The 23,244-nt window shown below is 35.9% G+C and overlaps 1 protein-coding gene across 1 annotated transcript in view; it reads left to right on the top strand.

Moving 5' to 3' along the window:
- The window catches only part of CCDC186 (coiled-coil domain containing 186), a 53,221-nt gene that overhangs the window by 5,290 nt on the left and 24,687 nt on the right, over nt 1-23,244 (top strand). Inside the window, exons 2-6 of the mRNA XM_044240576.1 lie at nt 6,266-6,952; nt 10,882-11,008; nt 15,239-15,367; nt 20,935-21,147; nt 22,188-22,307. Coding sequence (XP_044096511.1) covers nt 6,300-6,952; nt 10,882-11,008; nt 15,239-15,367; nt 20,935-21,147; nt 22,188-22,307 — 1,242 coding nt within the window. The 5' untranslated portion in view covers nt 6,266-6,299. The remainder of the gene's footprint in view (nt 1-6,265; nt 6,953-10,881; nt 11,009-15,238; nt 15,368-20,934; nt 21,148-22,187; nt 22,308-23,244) is intronic.

Raw genomic sequence — 23,244 nt, 5'->3', positions numbered from 1 at the left:
TGTTGTAAATAATATTTATGCTGCACTGAGCCAGATTTTTCTGTTGGATTTAAAACATTTATGTGTATCTTACATAGCTTCTGAGGGAACTTTGACAGATGTTCATATTAAAATGCTGTAAACACAAAGAGTAAAAGATTTTAAGAGAGAGGCTTTTTTTTTTTTTTTTTTTTTTAAACATAGAGCTTTTAAATATATTGGTCCACTATACCCAAATGTAAACTCCCTAGCGGATGCATGTTTTCTCACTGCCGTGTTCCCAACACATAGAATAGTGCCTGCACATGCTCAGTACATGTTTGGTGAATGAATTAATAGTTCGGAAATGTATTTGTGGCTTGGTACTTTTGTATGAGGCATGTTTGTTTGGTAAGCTGTTGTCAGATATCTGGATTAGATTCATTTGTATTTGCAGTTTATCGATTAAGCTTAAGCTTTTTATTTATACTGCTAATTACTGAGAAAACAAGTAACTGTACTAAGAGCTGTTAAAGACAGTGTTTTTATTTGTAAGGCTCTTAATATGGAAATAATTTTGTAGAAACGTGAGTTCTTGCATTAAGAAATGAAACAGTTGGATAATGGTTGGCTTTAAGGCGAGTAAAAAATGTTTCTTGACCAGTTGCCTACAGCTGATGAGCTCCAGTAAGAGCGAAACCAATTCTCACTTCACTGAAACAGTATGAAGTGTGAGTTGGTCCTGTAGTACTGTGTCAGAAACAACTCTGGAAAAAAGTGCTTAAACTGAGAGGAATTTTGTGACTGTTAGGTTTTAAATACAGTATTTTCTCCTAATGAGTAAGAGATGCTAAAATGTCAGATAACCTGTGTTATTTTTTTTAACCTCAAAAAAGGAATAGATATTGTAATCTGTATAATCACTATATCTTTATACATGAGTGAGGATTTGATTTATACAAGCACTTCTTATTTAAAACAGTCTTATAAATAAATGTCTAGTTTTATATCCTTTCCCTTTAAACTACCCTGAGGTTATTGGATCCTCAGGAATCTTGATGACAATTACCTCTGTCCCCCAAAGAAAAAACTTGGACAACAGCCAGACTGGCCCACATCTGTATGGACAACTGGAGTCCCACAAAAGGACTCAGCTGTTCCCTCCCCCCACAATTACCTGGTTAATTGTGGATATAATCACGCTCATTGTGGTGCCCCTCCCCCCACCAATCTTTTACAATTGAGCTACTTAATCTTTGGTGATGGCTTTGTTGCATATATATATGTCATATATACACATCAATTTTCCTTAACCCCTCTACTTTTCCTTTTGTGTCCAATTAGTATTCATTTGAGCATCAGAAAGCTCAGTTTGCAAGCTCAGTGGTTACCAGATGTCTTTATGTGAAGACTTTTTCAGAGGTCAGGGACATATTTATGATCAACAGTATAGAAAGTACTTGTCTTTTGAAGTTAAATTTAGCTATCTTTAATTTACGGAAGGATAATATATAAGACAGTCTAAGCTGAGGTAATCATAAACACAGGTTTATTTGTTTTTGTTTTTTTAATCTAAGTGAATATTCAGTGGAATGAGACAAACTTTTATTCTTTTTTTTTTTTTAAAGATTTTATTCATTTGACAGACTACGTGTAGGCTGAGAGGCAGGCAGAGAGAGAGAGGAGGAAGCAGGCTCCCTGCTGAGCAGAGAGCCCAATGCGGGGCTCGATCCCAGGACCCTGAGATCATGACCTGAGCCGAAGGCAGAGGCTTAACCCACTGAGCCACCCAGGTGCCCTGAGACAAACTTTTATTCTTCACATTACAAGTCTCCAATCATTGTATAAACCCAGTGGACCCCACCTCACTGAGAACTGAACAGCATTTAACATTTGCAAGAATGAATGCAAATGTAGTGGAGAATATATTTGTTGATTTATTATCATTATTGCTGGAGATTAGTTAAGAGTCTTGTTCAGAGTCAGTTCAGAGTCATGTTCCTCCTTGCTGATACAGAGATCATTTAAAAAACTGAAGACTGTTCAAAAGTGTTCCAAGGAAGGCTGTGACTGTGTGCTTAATGAGTGTAAATGCAGTGTGTTTTCATTTACTGGGGGTATTTTTGTACTTAAATGAGAGAAAATTTAAAGGAAGATGAGGTGTTAAAATTGGACCTTTAAATATAATTAGACTCTGGATAGACAGAAGAGAAGGACATTCTAGATGGGAGCAAAGCCATGGAAATGTTAATGTGAAAATTGGAGGATTCTTGAGTAGACTGGTCAGGGACTGGTAGATTATATTGAAGTCCTAGGTTTTTAGGAATGTGTTGAGAGAGAAGATTGGGAAAGTAGTATGATTGATTTACCCAGCAATTGCATCTCTGAGGTGTAAACAAAATGGTTTTAGTTTTTTTGTATTAGGTCTCTCATCCTTTCCACTTCCTTCTGGAATATAGTCCCCTAATAATATATTAATTTGATGTCTTATCTTTCTGCCACTTTTGATTACGAGAGAAAATTTATTCCAGAAATTAAGAAAGATTTCAGTCATTAAAAAAAAAACCCAAGCAACCAAAAACATTAATCACAAACTCCTTGTTCTACCTAAAGAAAGATTGAAGGTGTTAGTTCCCAGCTGCTTCGATTAAAGAAGAGGTAACTTAGCTCAAAATATGTCCTTTCTTTTTTTCTCTAGCTAGCCTTTTGGAGTTGGGGGAAGAAGACCAGCCAGGGGAAGTAGAATTCTTATTATAGGAACCTCTAAAGAGGGAAGAGATAGCCCTGGCCTCATTCTCATTCGTCTGTTTGCATTTGGTGGTGGTCTTTGTGGTGGTATTGTGTGGCTTTTTTAGGAGCAGTGTTGTAGTTTCCTAGGCCCTTCTGCCATCGAGGGGCAGCCCACTTCATAGGGAAGCTCCTGTTCCCTATTGGCAGAGCCATTGTAGTACACACTTCAAACCTTTCTCTGGATTGGGTGGCACTTGGGCTGGTTCTGTCTCAAGTCACATGCCCATATCATGGAGTAAGATTGAGAAACCAACATTTCAAGTGTTACAAGTATGAAGTGATTACACGTGGATTGGGTTGTAAGTAGGGGACAATGGCAGTAGAAAAGAGTTGTATAATTGGAGACATGAAATTGGTAAAAGACTATGAGGGCAAAGGACAGAAAGGAGTCATGACTAGGAAAAATGATACCATTGTGGTGCCTGGGTGGCTCAGTCAGTTGAGCGTCTTCCTTGGGCTCCGGTCATGATACTAGAGTCCTGGAATCAGCCCCACATTGGGCACTCTGCTCACTGGGGAGCCTGCTGCTTCCTGTTAACCACTCTGCCTACTTGTGTTCTCTCTCTGTCAAGTAAATAAAATCTTAAAAGAAAAAGAAAAAGAAAAATGATATTGTTGACAGAAATAGAAAGGATTAACTGGAATTGCTCAATTATGGGAGCTATAATTTTGATTTGGGATTTATGCCATTTTGAGTTTGAGGTTTTCATGGAACATCCATTTGAAATGTCTGTATTCAGGTGAAGATTTTAATATGGACATAGAGTGAAAGCAAACAGGTAATTTGTTATCTGTAACTCAAGAATATCAGACTGAAAGTAACTAATGTGGATATCAGCTAGGAGTTGTTGGTTCAAATTATCAAAGTGATTGAATTCTAGAAGGGAAAATAAAGTTGACGACTGAATTGTGGAAAATATGAAAGCTGGATAAAAGGATAAGTCTTGACAAAGCATGACCTACGTTATCTAATGATAAAGTTTCTTCTTAATGCTGGAGAGTCATAATCCCTTTATATATTCTAATTTAAATAGATTCTTTGGTCTCTGTTTTGGTCAGATGCTACAACATTGGTTATGATGTTTAAAACCATTCATTTTTAGATTTCTAAAGATTTCAAATTCAGCAACACATTGACAAGTTATATCTTAAAGTGACTTACTTTACAAGGAACTATATATAGGGTAATACCCCTATTTGAAAATTATTTTACTTCGTCCTAGATTTTGGAATACAGCATGCTTATGAGGCCTATTATTAACTTACTGCATTAATTTGTATTGTCTAAGCCAAGCCTTTAATACTAGTGTGGGCTTTGTCTTGTATATAGGATTACATATGCGGCAAGATAATGGTAATTTCTGTTTTGTTGTTTAGAAATATGTTATACAGATAAGTAATTTGTATTATTAAGGCTAATGACTATACTAGTTGATGCCCCAAAGGAAGAGAGAGGAGGAGGAAGTCTATATACTACCTTTCTTAGAATAACTCCTCCCCATTTTCTGCATTCCTAGAATAATGTTCCCCAAATACTAGTTTTATCCTATCACTTATGTACTTTAATTCAATACTTGAGAATCTACTATGTGCTAGAAACTATGGTATAATAAAGTATACAAATCTGTCATGATTTATTGTCGTAAAATTCACTTTTACATATCATTCTGAGGACCTGACAGTCTTCTCTTACCCTTTTTCACCACCCCTCGACTAGGACTTCATCACATACCAATGAAAACATGTATGTTTCTGTTATTAAAAAATTTTATATTTGTTTTGTTTTCCAGAAGTACACCTTCCATCTGAAATTCTTTCTTTTCTAGTTTGTCAAAACTCTGATCTGCCACCCCCCTTTTAAAAAGATTTTATTTATTTATTTGACAGAGAGATAGCACAAGTAGGCAGAATGGCAGGGAGAGGGAGAAGCAGGCTTTCCGCAGAGCGGGGAGCCCAATGTGGGACTCGATCCCAGGACATTGGGATCATGACCTGAGCTGAAGGTAGCCGCTTAATCAGCTGAGCCACCCAGGTGCCCTTGATCTGCCCCTTTTTTAATCCAACCTTATAAGACACTGGTAACTCATCGACCTTATATGTGGCTTGTTGATATGATGAAAGAAGTTGACAATTTTTCATCAAGATTGCTGTAATATTTTATTTCTTAGGATAATTTTTGAAGTTGACCAATTTTCAGAACATGCTTACTACTACATAGTATATACTATATACTACTATACTATATATATAGTAAGTATAGTGTATATAATATATGTATACTATTATAGTATATATATATATATATATAAATACACACAACTATAGGTAGCCATCATAAACAGTCTAAAAATGTGTTCTGGTTGTTGAATTAGTTTGTCAATGTTTCCGGTATGTCCCGGGCAGTGCAAATTGGCTCCATTTGAGTTGCACTGAACATTGTTTATTCTTTTTTTTTTTTAAAAAGATTTATTTATTTATTTATTTGACAGACAGAGATCACAAGTAGGCAGAGAGGCAGGCAGAGAGAGAGAGGAGGAAGCAGGCTTCCCGCTGAGCAGAGAGCCCGATGTGGGGCTCGATCCCAGGACCCTGAGATCATGACCCGAGCTGAAGGCAGAGGCTTAACCCACTGAGCCAACCAGGCGCCCCAACATTGTTTATTCTTGATGAGAATGTTTGGAGATACCATGGTACTTCCTGGATTTTTGCCTGGATGGAAAACAAATTCCTGTCAGGGATCCAGACTTCTTTTAGCTCAGCTTTAGGTGCCTGGGCTATAGATAGTTATGTTTTGTTATTTAGTTTACCTTCTTTTTTTATTTTTTTTTTTTAAAGATTTTATTTATTTATTTGAGAGAGAGAGAGAGAGCATGAGAAGAGAGAGGTCAGCAGGAGAAGCAGACTCCCCGCTGAGCAGGGAGCCTGATGTGGGACTTGATCCCGGGACTCCAGGATCATGACCTGAACCGGAGGCAGTCGCTCAACCAACTGAGCCACCCAGGCGCCCCTTAGTTTACCTTCTTAGTAAATTTTTATCATCATTAATGTGTATTGTTTTATAATCTTACTCTTCTAGTGGTTCCACTGCCGTCTTATTTCCCCAGTATTTTCTTATAGATTCTTGAAATTGTCTTTTTCCCCTCATGGAGCTGAAGTTATTCTAAACAATTCAGTTGAAGGCTAACAATTTAAACTGTAGATATTTCATACCCAACATCTTGTGGGGGTGATTAAGGAATGCCAAATTGTAGTTGAAGTGAAGTTGTATGAATGAATTAAAGGAGGGAAGAGTAGGACTTTTGCACCCTGCTGATTGTGGCACACTTGGATTGGCTGTCCTCTTCGGTTTTTGGGTCTCTCCCACACCCCCCACAAAAGAAAGTCTTTTAAAAGAGTTACTAGTGGTAAAATTCATGGCCTTAATTATTCTACATCATGGAGTTTGTGCAAATACATATAATGTCTTGGTTTAAAAAACTTTATTTTTTAAAATTTTGATGTTTTGACTTTGTTTTAGATGTAAAACGAAGATCAGGAGCAGATTTGAAGAAATGCAGAGAGAAGTGGTGTCAATCAGCATGTCAGAGACAGAGCACATAGCCTCCATTTCTTCTGATGAAAATCTTGGGAAAACATATGAATTAAAGGAAGACTCCTGCAACTCGTTTTCTGTTGATGAAAGCAGCAGCTTAGAAAATGAGTCTAAACTGTCATCATTAAACTTTGATAAAAGTTCTTGTCAGCCTAATGAACATAATCAAATTGAAGCGCAGGAAAATTGTACTCAGGATCATGGTGGAGATGAGGATTCTTGTGCTAAAATATGCCCAGAAAATTCTGAACAATTAGGTAATTTTCCTGGTGGAGATTTTACAAAGCAAATTTTAAAAACAAATGAAACAGAACAGACAGTAACACAAATACTGGCGGAATTAAGGTCACCTACATTTACAGAAGCAGCGAATCAAAAGACTTATTCAGAAAGTCTCTATGATACAGACTGCACCAAAAAACTTATTTCAAAAATAAAGAATGTTTCAGCATCAGAGGATTTGTTGGAAGAAATAGAATCTGAGCTCTTATCTACGAAGTTTGCAGAAGAACACCGAGTACCAAATGGAATGAATAAGGGAGAACACGCATTAGTTATGTTTGAAAAGTGTGTGCAAGAGAAGTATTTACAACAAGAGCACACCATAAAGAAGTAAGTTTTTAATTTTGGGGGGATTTTCTCCCCCTACTGGGATTAAAGATTGAATTCTTTAAAGGAAGGTATCATCTTGGCCATTTTAAATTCCACGACAGACATGCATGTTGTAGTTGATCAGCAAATAATGCATTTAAATAATTGAGCAAATATCAGGTTTGTCTAGTTACTCAATATGTGCCTAAAGAAATAAATACTAATGTGAGTTCGTTACAGATCTAGAAATATTTATAAAGACAATTCCAGTTTCTCAGTTTCAAAAGAATATAGAGCATAATGTCAAAACTATGGGAAATTCAAAAGAAAATGAGAAGTCATGCAATTCAGAATTTCTTAAAATTCCCATTGTAAATTCATTGGTTTTTTAAGAATGAAAATTTAGAGAAGAGTTGGTTGGTTATCAGTAATTAATATATTTTTAGACTTCCCTTGGATTTTGGGGTTAATTTCTGTTTTAATGATAGTTTAGTTTTATTTTATCCTTTCTTGATAGTATTATATCATCCTGTATTTTCGTTTGTATTTTTATATCTAAGTGTAACAAATGTTTAGTTTTTTTTTTTTTCTTTTTTAAAGATTTTATTTATTTATTTGATAGAGAGCGCATAAGCAGGGAGGGGAGGGAGAAACAGGTTTCCCACTAAGCAGGGAGTGGAGCAGATCTCAGACTCCGGGATCATGACCAGAGGCAAAGGCAGATGTTTAACTGAGCCCCCTAGACGCCCCTAGGTAGTCTTTTATAACCTTTAAGAAAGGAAAATAAAACATGCTACCCTTTATTAAAATACGGACTGATTCTCTCTTTTTTTTTGAATAATACTTAAGAGATTTAGAATGGGAGGTACATATACAGAGAAAGTGGAGGAGGAAGTCTATATAGTACAGGAGGGTGACAGAAAAAAATATACCACAATCCAGCTATTGCTAGATATGTAACTGGCTTTTTTTTTTTTTTTTGAATATTTTATTTATTTATTTGATAGAGAGGGAGAGCATGTTCACAAGCAGGGCAAGTGGCTGGCAGAGGCAGAGGGAGAAGCAGGCTTCCTGAAGAACAGGGAACCTGTAGGGCTTGACCCCAGGACCCTGGGATCATGACTTGAGCCAAAGACAGATGCTTAACCAACTGAGCCACCTAAGTACCCCATGTAACTGGCTTTTAATCATCTCCTTGCTTCTAGTGTTTTCTCTTCTAGACTTTCTTAACTTAGTTGATCAGTCTTCCCCAAACCATCTTTGGTTTATTCAGTGAACTGTAAGCTCTCAAGCATTCAGAACCCCTCTTTTTTTCTAGTTTTTGTTTTTGTTTTTGATTGTGACAAAATTGTGACATAAATTTTACCATCTTAACTATTTTTAAGTGTACAGTTCAGTAATGTTAGGTTAATTCATATTTTTGTGCAACCAATCTGTGTAGCTTTTTCATCTTGCAAATCTGAAACTCCATACCATTGGCTTAAATTTTCCTGAATGCATCTATTTCCAAATGTCTTTGTGTACACATCCATTGCTCTATTTTCTAACATCAGTGTGTTGTCCAGGGTCCTAACCGGAATTCTTAATTAAGAGCGATTGGTTGTGCATTGGATGTAACAGTTTGATTACTTGTGAACTACAGCCAGGATCCTTGTGCTGCAGGTAGTTTTCTTCAACAACTTGAGTGTACACCAAATCAAATAATCTAAGTTAAACCACTGTGCCAAAGAGCTTGAATAAACTTGCATGTTACACTTTTCTCCTTCCCAAACATTTTGGTGATTTGCTTCCTCGCTGTGGTCCTTTGCTCCTCAGGCCCACCCTGACTACCTTATCTAAATGCACTGCCCAAAGGGCACCTGCGTGGCTCATTTGGGGGAGCATCTGACTCTTGGCTTTTGCTCCACTGGTGATCTCAGGGTGGTGAGATCTACCTCATTGCCAGACTCTGTGCCCAGTGGGGAGTCTGCTGGAGGCTGGAGAGAATCTGGTGGGTGGCACCCACCCCTCTACTCCCCCCACCCTTTCACCCTAGACCATGTTTGCAATTGCTCTGTGTCTCAAATAAATTTAGTAAATCTTTAAAAAAATAAAATCAGGGACGCCTGGGTGGCTCAGTTGGTTAAGCGGCTGCCTTCAGCTCAGGTCATGATCCCAGCGTCCTGGGATCGAGTCCCACATCGGGCTCCTTGCTCAGCAGGGAGCCTGCTTCTCCCTCTGCCTGCCACTCTGTCTGCCTGTGCTCACTCTCTCTGACAAATAAATAAATAAGATCTTGAAAAATAAAATCAAATCACTGCTCAAGTCACTCTCTGTCCTCTTGCCCTCCTTTAGTTTTTTTTTTTTTTTAATAGGATGTGATCACTGTCTGATATTTTACTGTGTTTGTTTTCATTTTCTCCCTTTGAATGTAAGCACCATGGGGGGAGGGATGGTTTGCTGACTTACTTCACTCAGAAGAGTATAGGAACATAGTACGTACCCAGTAAGCATTTGTCCAGTGAATGAATGATCCTCAAAGTAGGAGAAAGATGTAGGCTATGGAGCTAGACTTAGGTCCAAATCTCAGTTGAAGCACTTACTCTGTGACCTGGAACAAGTGGCGGACTTCAGGGTTTTTGTTTTGCCTTTTTTTTTTTTTTAAAATTCATAAAACAGTTAATTTCATAGACTTATTTCATAAACCTGAATATTAAATAATGCACTTAAATTTAGTAGGGGTGCCTGGGTTGCTCTTTTGGTTAAGCAACTGCCTTTGGCTCAGGTGATGATCCCAGATTCCCAGATTGAGTCGCGTCTGCTTCTCCCTCTGACCTCTCCTCTCATGCTCTCTCTCACTCTCTCTGTGTCTCTATCACCAATTAATAAATAAGATATTTTTTTAAAAAGATAAACTTAGTTGGGGCGTCTGGGTGGCTCAGTGGGTTATGCCTCTGCCTTTGGCCCAGGTCATAATCCCAGGGTCCTGGGATCAAGCCCCGCGTGGGGTTCTCTGCTCAGCAGGGAGCCTGCTTCCCCCTCTCTCTCTGCCTGCCTCGCTGCCTACTTGTGATCTCTGTCTGTCAAATAAATAAATAAAATCTTAAAGAAAAAGATAAACAGTAAATATAATTGTGCAATAAGTGTTAACTAATAGCTATTGCTATTAATAATTCCAAAGTATTAGCTGTTAACCTCTTTAGGTGTCTTATTTATATTTTTCTAGGGGACATAAAATGAAATTTCTGCTCAAACTTTTATATTTTTTATGTTTTATTATGTATTTTGGTTTCTTTATTATTAGAATGTTAATGGAATATTCTTAAAATCTCCCATCCAAGTACTAACCAGGCCTGACCCTGCTTAGCTTCTGAGATCAGACGAGATTGGGCGCGTTCAGGGTGGTTTGGCCGTAGACGGAATATTCTTAAAGTCTAAAGCAAGGAAAAAAAAATCTAAAGCAAGGTTTTTCACCTTTAGCACTATTGGCATTGGGGCAGATCATTCTTTGGTGCTGGTGGGACTGTCTGTACTGTGCACTGTAAAATGTTTAACATCCCCAACCTCCACCCAAAAGAATCCAGTAGCAACCTCCCAGCCCTGTTGTGGCAACCAAAAATGTTCCCAGGCAAATGCCTGGAAGGGCTTTGCCTCAGACTGAGAACTACTGATCTGGAGGAGTTCAGATCCTGAAGGGATGAAGTGCATAGCTGAGATACCCAAAGTGGTAAATTTAAGAGAGTGTGGTTTTCTTTATCTGATTACAATTCACTTGATTTGAAATACACAGATTCCTAGGAGGAAGTTAATAGCCTGACTGCCAGATAATGTTTTGTAAAGTATAATAGATGATTACAAAAGGATTGCTTAGGAATGTTAATATATTAATCACAAGTATCTATAATCTGCAAACATATTTCACATCTCCATTTTTAATTATGTATTACTTATACTGCTCTTTTTATATTTAGGTTAATTAAAGAAAATAAGAAGCATCAGGAACTCATCTTAGACATTTGTTCAGAAAAAGACAATTTAAGAGAAGAACTAAAAAAAAGAACAGAAACAGAGAAGCAGCATATGAGCACAATTAAACAGGTAAAAAGACAAAAATCTTTAAACACTACACTTCAATTTCTAAAATAAATACATTCTTGAAAATTTGTGTATAAATTGAAGTTCTGTAACCTAAATTGTATTTTAATTGCAGAGGATTGTTTGGTGTGTAAAGCATTCTTTTTTTATGAAATGGGAATCATAGCCTGATTTTTATTCTGTTATGAAAATGTGTATTTTTATAGGATACATGTGGTGTATTCTCCTATATATAATAGAAGTCTGAGAAAAAAGATTTAATTTGGCAGTCAGACTTCCTACCCCTTAAAGGAAGAAGATGCAATATGTACCTTAAAGGTTATATCTAGCATTAGAATATTTATAAGTTTATAGTTTAAGGTGATTCCATTCTCAGTATTATTGTGAACTCTTTATTTTTCTGAGTTGCATTTTTTTCCTTCTGTGGACAGGATTAGAAGCATTTTAGCTTTAAAAGTCTTGCTTTTGTTTCATCCTTCACCAAAAACTAGGTAATGAGAAAAAAACCCAGTATACAATTGATAATAAAAATTAAATCAAGTTTTAGTTGCTTATGTCTTGGTATACTTAACACACCATTACATGGTTGGAAGGTGATTGTATTTGTAAATTTTACTTAATCCTGATTTTTATGTGCTTTAGAGCTATACCACAATAAACCAAACTTAGAATTTTAAAATGTGAGGGAAGCTTAATAATGGATGGAAACCACATTTTGGTAGGCGGGTCTCTGCTGATGACCAGAAACTTCAGAGCAAGTATATGGGAGAGAACCAGAGCTGTTCTTTTCTTAAGCTTGTTAGTGGTTGTGCCTGTTCAAAGGAGAAAATTGGATTCTTCTTTCTTCTGCTAGCCAGTATAGCAGGATTTTTTTTTCTTAATTTTATCTCTAGATCTCTACCTTTCAGTATGGCAACTACTAGATAGCCTTTGAGCCCTTGAAAGGTGGCTAGTCCAAATTAAGAAACACTGTAAGTATGAAATACGCGCTTATTTTGAAGACTTAGTATAAAAAAAGTAAAATTATCAATTTTTCAAGTTGATTATGGGTCAAAAATAATATTTTGGATATATTAAGTTTAGTATTCATTCCATGTTTTGCTTCTTTTAAAATGTGTCTAGTAGAAAATATAAATTACACATACAGCTTTTATCTTATTGGACAGTGTCATTCTAGGTAATTCTGTCACAAGGAAGATTAGTATACATATTCTGTAAGCTAACATTTAGGTTTTTTTTTTCCCCAGTTGCTTTATTGAGATGTAATTTAAATACCATGCAATTCACCCATTTCAAAGTTTACTGTTTAGTGGTTTTTAGTTGTACAACCTTTACTACCATCTTAGACCATTTTATCACTTCTGCCCCTGCAAAGAAACCCCATATCCATTAGTTATCAGTCCTTAGGATTTTACGTATACAAGATCATGACATCTGCAAATAGGGAGTTTTACGTATTCCTTTCCAATCCAAGTGCCTTTTATTTCATTTCTTGCCTAATTGCCTGGTCTTGACCTTCCAGTATGGTGTTGAGTAAAAGTGGCAAGAATGGATATCCTTCCCTCGTTCTTAATCTTCGGGGGAAAGCATTCAGCCTGTTATGATTAAGTAACAATGCTAGTTGTGGGTTTTTCACAGATGCTGTCAGTTGTGAAGAAGTACCTTTTTATTCCTACTCTGTTTTTATCATGAAGGAGTCGAATTTTATTAAATGCATTTTCTGAATTTATTGTAATGATTATGTGTTTTTGTTCTGTTGATATGGTACATTACATTAAATGATTTCTGGATGTTAAGCCAGCCTTGCATTGCTAGGATAAATAGCTTTGGGTCATGGTGTATATTTCTTTTTATATATTACAGGATTGTTTATATATTACAGGATTGTTTACATATTACAGGATTGTTTTGCTGGTACTGTAATTTCCATTGATTGAAAATTTGTCTGTATTCATAAGAGATACGGGTCTTATAGCTCTTTTTCTTGTGATTTCTTGGTTTTGGTGTCAGGGTAATATTGACCTTATAGAATGAGTTGGGGAGTGTTTCTTCTTTCTTGGGGAAGAGTTTGTGAAAAATCAGTTTGGTAGTAATTCAGGGCGCCTGGCTGCCTCAGTCTGAGGAGTGTGTGACTGTTGATCTTGGGGTCATGAGTTTGAGCCCTGTGTTAGGTATAGAGAGTACTTAAAAATAAAGTCTTAAAAAAAGAATTGGTATTCTTTAAATGTGTGGTAGAATTAATCTGTGGCGTCTCCTGGGCTTGACTGTTTCTTGGTAGGTTTTTTTTTGTTGTTGTTGTTTTTTACTAATTAAATCTCTCTCTTTTTTTTTAAGATTTTATTTATTTATTTGACAGACAGAGATAACAAGTAAGCAGAGAGAGGAAAGGAAGCAGGCTCCCTGCTGAGCAGAGAGCCCGATGTGGGGATTGATCCCAGGACCCTGGGATCATGACCTGCACGGAAGTCAGAGGCCCAACCCACTGAGCCATCCAGGCACCCCACTAATTAAATCTCTTTACTTATCTGTAAGTAGACTTACAGGTCTACTCAGATATTCTGCCTCTTCTTGAGCCATTTCGGTAGTTTTGTCCTTCTAGGAATTGTCCTTTTATTTTATCCAGGTTAAATTGGCCATAGTATTCAGTTATACTGTTTTTATTTCTGTAAGGTCAGTATGTCCCTCTTCTATTTTCATTCTAGAAATTTGAGTCTTTCCCCACCCCCTTTATTGTCAATTTTGTCAGTCTTTTCAAAGAACCATTTTGTTGAATTTTCCATTTTTCTATTTTCTATTTAATTTTCATTCTAGTATTTATTATTTTTTTTTCTCTTGCTGGCTTTAGGTTTAGTTTACTTTTCTTTTTCCAGTGCCTTAAGATGAAAGTTTGAGTTACTGATTTGAGAGCTTTCTTCTTTTTTAATATAGGTGTTTATAGCTATAAATTTCCCTCTAAGCACTGCTTTAGATACATCCCCTAAGTTTCGGTATGTTGTATCTTTCTATTTCTAATTTCTTCATATTTTCTAATTTTCCTTATGATTTCTCCCATTTATTGAAGTGTTGTTTGATTTTTACATATTTGTGAATTTCTCATATTTCTTGCTGCTTCTGATTCTAGTTTCATTTCATTGTGGTTAAAGAACATACTTTATAAAGTTTGTCTTTTTTTTAAATTAACATATAATGTATTATTTGCCCCAGGGGTACAGGTCTATTAATCATCAGTCTTACACAGTTCACGTCACTCACCATAGCACATACCCTCCCCAGAGTCCATAAGATTTCAGTCTTTTGAGTTTATTGAGGTTTATTTTATGACCTAGCATATGTTTGGTCCTAGAGAATATTCCATGTGTACTTGATGAGTATGTGTATTCTCCACTTGTTGGGTGGAATGTTGCACGTGTTAGATCAGTTGTTTCATAGTTTTGCCTCAAGTCTCCTCTATTTGCTTGTCAATCTTCTTGCTAGTTCTGTCCATTATTGAAAGATTCCCAACTATGAATCACCTCCTTCATTTCTGTTACTTTTTGGTTCATGTATTTTAGTGCTGTATTATTAGGTACATATATACTTAGAATTATTACAAATTAACCATTTAATCATTAAGAAATATTCCTCTTTCTGTCTGGTAACATTTTTTTGTGGTTTATTTTGTATATTAGTATAGCTACTCCTATTTTCCTATGGTTGTTACTTGCTTGCTGTATCTTTTTCCATCCTTTTTCTTTGATCTGTATCTTTGAAGCTAAGGCATGTCTTACAAATAGATAGTGTATTGTTGGATCTTGTTTTTTTACTCCAGTCTGACAATCTCTGCCTTTGATACAGTTATTTAATACAGTCTAATGTTGTTACTGACAGTACATTTATGTTTGCCTTTTTTTCTATGTCTCATATTTGTTTTGCTTCTCTGTCCCTCCCTTACTGCTTTCTTTTGTATTAAGTAAATATGTAACATTTTAATTTCTTTCATATTTTCACTATATTTTTTGAGTTATATCCGTAGTGATTGTTCTAGAGCTTACCATGTCCATCTTATCAGAATCTGCATCAGCTTTATACTGCCTTAGTTCTGATGAGATTCAGAAGCATTACTACCATTTACTTTTGATTTCTGTTTGAGGTATATGTTCTCTGTGTTCCCTTTCTTTGTTTATATTTATTTGAAGTATTGGTGGTCTGTTTGGTATAGCTATAAAAATAATCTGGAAATAATTTTCTTTACAGTTAGAATCAAGAATAGAAGAACTTAGTAAAGAAGTTAAAATTTCCAAAGATAAACTAGTAGCTCAAGACATCGCAGCTAAAAATGCAGTTCAGCAGTTGCATAAAGAGATGGCCCATCGGATGGAACAGGTATTTTTCAAATTATTATCATTATTAACTTTATATTCTGGTGATTTTTTTTCTTGTTTAATATAAACTAATCTGTTAGACTGTTTTGGGTATCAGTATATAAAAATGCTAAAGCGATACATAAATATGTGCTAATTACAGAAATATTTTTAATAAATTAAGGAAGCATTCAGGGGTGCCTGGGTGGTTCAGTCAGTTAAGCATCTGCCTTCAGCTCAGATCATGATCCCAGGGTCCTGGGATCCAGCCCCGCATCAGGCTCCCTGTTCAGCAGAGAGCCTGCTTCCTCCTCTCTGCTGCTCCCCCTGCTTGTGCACATTCTCTCTCTCTCTCTCTCTCTCTCTTTTTTCTGTGTCAAAATAAAATCTTCAAAAGATAAAAAAATAAGGAAGTATACAGAACAAAAAGTGAAAATCCTCCTTCATTCTGTACTTCTCTCTTCCTACACCCAAATCCTTGCTATTCCATTCCTTGTTCCGAGGCCAATTATTGGTATTTTGTTTATGTATTTTAGTACATATACATGTATAAGTCCCACAAGCTTTTGTGTATGTATTCATATACTTACTCTCCTCCTACTTGTTTGGAATCTTACTTTGCATCTTTTCGGGTTTTTTTTCCCCTACTTAATACACCTTGATCATCTTTTTGAGTTGGTATATATGGATTTCAGAAGAGATCATTTATTATTATTATTTTTTTAAATTAACATATAATGTATTATTAGGCCCCAGGTACAGGTCTGTGAATTGCCAGGTTTACACACTTCACAGCACTCACCATAGCACATACCGTCCCCAATGTCCATAACCCCACCACCCTCTCCCTCAGTTTGTTTTGTGAGATTAAGAGTCTCTTATGGTTTGTCTCCCTCCCGATCCCATCTTGTTGCATTTATTCTCTTCCAACCCCCCATGTTGCATCTCTGCGTCCCCATATCAGGGAGATCATATGATCGTTGTCTTTCTCCGATTTACTTATTTCACTAAGCATGATACCCTCTAGTTGCATCCACGTCATCGCAAATGGCAAGATTTTATTTCTTTTGATGGCTGCATCAGAAGAGATCATTTAAACGCTGTTTCTGTTACTATTATTACCTGAGAGCCTCCTTTTTTTTCCCCCCTAAGATTTTAAGACAGTGCCTCATGTGGAAGCAGGAGCTGGAGGGGGCAGGGGCAGTACAGAGGGAAGAAGCAGACTCCCAGCTGAGCAGAGAGCCAGAGGCCACGGCCCCAATCTCAGGATCCTGAGGTCATGCCTTGAGCCAAAGGCAGATGCTCAACCACAGAGCTTCCCCTGAACACCTCCTTAAGTGTGTAATCTTAGTCATCTTCATTTCCTAGCACCATGCCTGACAACTCCTTGTCTTTATGGTGAATTGAATCAGAAAGTATTAACTGACTGCTAACACTGTTAGTGAGATGGATCCTGTCCTTTCTACCCTGAAGCTACTATCACAGGTAGCTTTCTTTCCTTTTTTTTTTTTTTTAAAGATTTTATTTATTTATTTGGTAGAGAGCACAAGAAGGCAGAGCAGCAGAGGGAGAAGGAGAAGCAGGCTCTCCCATGAGCAGGGAGCCTAATGTGGGGCTCAATCCCAGGACCCTGGGATTATGACCTGACCTGAAGGCAGATGTTTAACCAACTGAGCCACCCTGGTGCCCCATAAGTAGCTTTCTGGAAGGACTTTAGGAAACAGATGAACCTCAACCTTTATTTCAGCGATTCTTTTCAATATGATGATTTCAAACCTATGCTATTAGTTCTCAAACTTTTTGTACTAACTGAAGATGAGACCTTACGATGTCAGTAAACTCAAAAATAGCCGCTAACTAGAACCAATTGGTAAGCTTTTTAAACAGTATATTCTTTGAAGTGTGTTTTAGAATAAAAACAGAATAGTAGTTGGATATGGATATACACCGTAGCAACTCAAAGAGTTAAAAAACGAGTCTTCTTCCAAACCTTTTTTTCCATTTTCCCCCTTCCCAGAGTTATCCATTGCTGCCACTTTCCTGTGTGTTCTTCCCCAAATGTTTGTTGCATAGACAAGCATGTATGTATTCCCGGATTTACTCCTTCATTCCCACTCCTTTTTAACAAATGGCAACATGTTGCATTCACCACTATGTAACTGTTGCTTCTATAATGATGAAGAATTTAGGTGAAGTTACTAATAGAGGCTAATATTTTGAGATTTAGCTATGTGTCAGGCCTTGTTTAAAAAACACTTTGCAATTTATTTCATCTTCACAATGATGCTAAGAGGTGGGTATTATTATGTAGATTTTCGAGATGATTTCATTTAAATATTTCTACATCTCCTTCCTTCCTTTTTACCCCTACCTTTTCCTCTCAACTTTTTGAGTTTTCAAGCCCATAAAAAGGTAAAAGAATAGCAAAATGAACACTAGTTTATCCTTCACATAGAGTCACCAAAGCTTGTAAATTTTACTTAGAAATAGATTCCAAGTATGAGTGTGCATATTTATACACACACACACACACACACAGAGTACATTCCCCAGTTTAATTTTCCAGCTTGACGTTTTTCCATTTCTCAGACTAGATAGGTAGAATGAATTTGAACCTCAGACTTATAAGAGTATAAATTTATAAATTCTCAGGGAATTTATGGCATGTTCCCTTTATCTCCCCATGGCCTGGTATTGAGAAATGTCTGCAGGGCAATGAAGAGTTCAGGCACGTAGCATTCCATTCTGGATTCCTGCTTCCTCATAGCTTCTTTGGCCCTGAGGAGTTTCTCATACTTTCTTGAGAGCTCAACTGTTTATTAAAAGGATGTTTGTGGGGCGCCTGGGGTGGCTCAGTCAGTTGAGTGTCCTACTCTTGGTTTCATCACACGTTGTGGTCTCAGGGATGTGAGATTGTGGGTTGGAGCCTCCAGTGGGTTCCAGGCTCAGTGGGGAGTCTGCTTCTCTCCCTCTCAATCTGCCCCTCCCCCGCATGTGTGTGCATTGTCTCCCTGTCTCTCAAATAAATGAATCTTTAAAAAAAAATAAAAGGATGTTTCTTATATTTCATCTAAAACTTTTGGTGTTTTGATGGGGATAGTTTATCTGCCATATTTCATTATTTTAATTTTAACCGGCTGTTGAATCCTATTGTTTATCTTATTCATGCTTTCTTTATGTTGTTCCAAGTCAATGGTATATGACTTAAGCTGGTCAAATCCAAAGATTTACTGGCTCTTCTTCCTTTATCTGTATGGTAAATGGGCTGACTTTCTGTGGAAGCTTAAGTAGTAGTTACTGTATCGTCAATACTCCAGCAGTTCTGGGAGGCAGGTGCTGCCATTGTTTGGGTTGAAACCTAGAAACATGAACTTTTTTAGCACTCCAGGTTATTCCTTTGCAGCTGATCCATGGATGACTGAGTAACAGGACATCCCTGCTATAGTCAAGAACCTCGTGATATTTTCCTTTATCTGTCCCTTTTCTGGTTTTTCTGCCTCTCAATTTCAGTGATACCTCCATCTTGCCCCCAGTTATCTTACTAAAACATACATTTAATAAAAGTTTCCATTTTATAAATCTTTTGGCTTCCTGTTGCCTATTGGATAAAATCTCAACTCATTAGCACAATAAGAGGAGCCCTTCTTCCTTTGAAGATTTAATCTGTACTAGTCTATTTCAAACTACTTCCTCCCCAGTCCAACTAACAGGCCAAATTTAAATCCTACAGAATGTCTTGGTATCCTCTAGAAAGTCATGCTATTTTATATCTTTAGGCATTTTCACATTTCTTTGTACATTTTATGTATATATGTTGTGCATGTAATGTGTAGATGTTTTGTTTATATGTTGTTCACACTGGGGAGTGAGCTCTTCTGGGACAGAAACCACAACTTACCTTAATTCCAAAAGCCAGTATGTTTCCGAGCATCAGCCTATGAATCCAGACTTCTTTTTAATTTGACATTACAATTAATTACCTTTTCTAAAGATAGCTATTCAATTATCTAAAAAAACATAGCTAATTCTTTTAACCAGTTCCAGTACAGTTTTCTCAGTCCTTGCTCACAATTACATTGTGAAATCCTCAGGGATCTCTGACGTTCCTATTCCAGTGTTTCCCTTAATTTCTCTTGAAAATTAGTAAGCTATTTCAGTGGGGGGAAAAATCCCAATTGTACAATTTAAAAAGGTACTTCTATGTATAGTATTCTGTGTTGACTGGATATGCTCATCAGCTTTATAGGAACTTCATGAGACATTTTTGTCAATTTTCATCAGAGCATGGGAGCTTTTCCTACATTCTCTTAACATTTTACCATCTTCAATTCAGTTATAGCGTCAGTTGGCATTTACTACTAGATACCATTGAAAATCCCTAAAGTTTAAGGTTTTATCTTTTATAATGTAGATATGTGCTCCATCATATTTGCAAATTGTGAATTTAAATGTAGTTAAATGAAGGGTTATCTGTAAAAGTTTCATTGCATAGAACTTCAGAATATGGAGTATCAGCTTATATTAAAACAGAATTTTAAGTGTATAGATGTCACATTTAGAAAACAGAATTTTAAGAGTATATAGATGTCACATTCAGTCCAATTAGGTTTTTTTTTTTATTAAGTGAAATACTTTTTATTTTTTCTTTTGTAGAGATTTTATTTATTTGAGCGAGAGCACATGAGGGCAGAAGAGACAGAGAGGAAGAAGCAGACCCCCTGCTGAGCAGGGAGCCCGCCTATGTGGGCTCAGTCCCAGGACCCTGAGATCATGAACCTACACTTAACCAGTGAGCCTCCCAGGCACCCCATTAAGTGAAATACTTTAGAAAGTTTTTCATATACATGAAATCAAATGGTTAATTAGCATACAGTTACTTATTTTTTGCAAAGGAGCTAAGATTTTTTAGATTTTTGGAATTGTCAGCCATATAGTCAGGGTCCTGACAAAACAGAAACTGCTGATTTGAAAATTTAATTAAAGGACTCTTTACAAAAGGTATAGATAAGGTATAAGGGGCCCAAAGGGAAAAATGCAGGGTCCTGTGGTGCTTGAGAAGCCATTGTTACTCTTTGAGCTAAAGGAATAAGGAGAGGGAACAGGTAGTGCTACTCTTAGTGGCTAATTGTATGGTGAAGGCACCTGACTTGATCAGTGGCCTTCAGCCAACCTGTTGTGATTATGGAGGAGCCAGATCTCACTCTTGGTCTGTACTGGTGCCTTCTTTTTGGCTGGCTGGAAGTTACAGGGGCAAGGAACCTTATTGATACAGTCCATGGTAGCCATCTTCCCAAAGCACAGTGTGGGATAGGAAGAGTAGAAAAGTGGATCTGGAGGAGTAAACAGAAAGTATCAACTATGTCAGCCAAAGTAAAAAAAAAAAAAAAGTAAAAACAAGTATTAGTGATACTAATTTGTTCACTGTATCATTTTCCTATGATTTTTAATTTTTCCTTTCATTAAAAAATTTCATGACACACATCCTAGGAATGTTGTGCAAAAAACAGAAAATACATTAGTAATATTACAAAAAATGTTATTTATTTTGATTTCTAAAAAATTTTTATTAATGGTGGATATTTTTCAAAGGCCAACAAAAAATGTGAAGAGGCACGCCAGGAAAAAGAAGCGATGGTAATGAAGTACGTAAGAGGGGAGAAGGAATCTTTAGATCTTCGAAAGGAAAAAGAGATACTTGAAAGAAAACTCAGAGATGCGAATAAAGAATCTGAGAAAAACACTAACAAAATTAAGCAGCTTTCTCAGGAGAAAGGACGGTTGCACCAGCTGTATGAGACAAAGGTATAAATTGTGGTGGTGTACTTGAGTTGAAATTTATTCTTTTTGCTTTTCCTTATCTAATCAAATAATCATATCTATGTGGTTAAAGTCACTATTACACATAAAGTTGTTTTTGTTAACTTACCTTCTGAGAACATGAATGCTTTAGGATCTTATTATATTATGTTACATATTTATATCTTGTGTTTGATATATTTGATATATTTTTATATTTTTAATATATATTTATATTATAATTTATATTATTTAGCATCTAATTTAGTATCTTGTTACATGTTTCGAAAAGTTTTTGCTGGGAAAAATGAGATATTGATACATGTTGTTTATTAAATAACTTTTTCTTAATAAATTTTTTTAAAAACTTTCCTTTAATATCTATCTATTGAAGAAATGAGTTTCTTCTCCAAAAGGACATTTTATTTTGGTAAAATACATACATAGTAGGATCAAGATATGAATAGTTTTTCAGTGAGAACCGTATAATTTGACTGGAATCTTAATGTAACACTTATTTATCATAGAATAGAATTTTTTTTTTTTTTTTTAAGAAAAACATGTTCTCTTTAAATGCTTCCCAAAGAAATGTAATTACTGAGCATTCCAGAGTCCTTGCTCTTAACTAGCAGCCTCATGGCGTGGTCTTATTTTTAGTCAATTATCATATCATTTCTTGATAATGTTATTTTTTTTATTAATTAACTTTTAGTCCAGGAATGTTGTCATTGTTCTCAGGAATTCTAGAAAAATTTAATTTGTATTTCACCTTAATGCCAGTGAGAAGAATCATAAAGGTGTACTTGTTCTTGCAACATACCTGGTTGTTTGAAATAAATGTTAATCATCTTATGTCTATTGATTGGATTTAGGATTTTGCTACTCTCTTATCATTTGAACTTTGAATTAGGTTTATGGTGGTCATAGTATGCTAACCCCTCAAATATAGTGTTATTAAACTGATTATTTTGAGGAGGTATAAAAGATAAACAAGTAATTGATTGATAGTTTAAATGAAAAAACATGACCTAGTGATATTGTTTTAGGAAAGTGAAACTACTAGACTCACCAGAGAAATTGACAAATTAAAGGAAGATATCAACTCTCATGTCATTAAAGTAAAATGGGCACAAAACAAATTAAAAGCAGAAATGGATTCACACAAGGTAAGTATTGTAATGCAGTGGAAAAATTATCAGAACCAGTTTTAAGAGCAAATGCAGGGGCACCTGGGTGGCTCAGTCAGTTAAGTGACCAACTCTTGATTTCAGCTCAGGCTGTGATCCTCAGGGTCAGGAGGTAGAACCGCATATCAGGCTCCATGCTCAGCTCGAAGTCTGCGTGGGACTCTCTCTCCCTCTTCCTCTGCCTGACCCCTGCGTGCGTGGACATGCACTTTCTCTCTAAAATGAATAAATCTTTTAAAAAGCAAATGCAGTAAAGTTAATAAGGCATAAAGCTTAATTTAGTGACTTCTATGGGATAGATTGGGCTTAAATATTTGGTGATTGTGAAAGATATTTCCTTGTGTGATTTACATCTTAAATTAGAATGTTATATTTTGTCATAAATTGTAAAAAAAAAATTAAATTTTATCATTCATTATTTACAGTTCCAAAATTGACTTTGTTCTTTAAGCAATTCTTGGTATCTATATTTTATATTACACATTGTCAGAAATTTGGGGGAAAGAGGAGAGTCTGTAGGTTGTCGAAATAGAAAGCAAACTCTGGAAATTTAAAAAATATCAGTGATGCTAAAAGAGTGTTTCTATATCTGTTTATTATAAATATAATTCTATTGGTATTATGCCTAATGAATATCATTTAAAAAAAAAAAGGAATGTAATGAAAAATGATCATAAAGGCTGGTACCTGATGCCATTTTAAGCACTAACTGAACCTGTATAAGAATTAATAAAAATCTGAAGATGATAGAATGTGAAGGAAAAGAACAACTATGAAATATTTAAATAGAAGAGCAATGTTATAACATCTCCCAAGTTTTCAAAAATAGGGCTAATGGTATTGTTTCAAATCGTAATCATAGATTATCTCAGTAAATACTTTTTTTTAATGTTTCCTCCAACCTAATCTTTTTTTC

Source organism: Neovison vison, chromosome 2, assembly GCF_020171115.1.
Source record: "Neovison vison isolate M4711 chromosome 2, ASM_NN_V1, whole genome shotgun sequence".
NCBI lineage: Eukaryota > Metazoa > Chordata > Mammalia > Carnivora > Mustelidae > Neogale > Neogale vison.
Note: the sequence above shows the minus strand (reverse complement) of the source record. Positions and strands in the feature narration are given on the sequence as shown.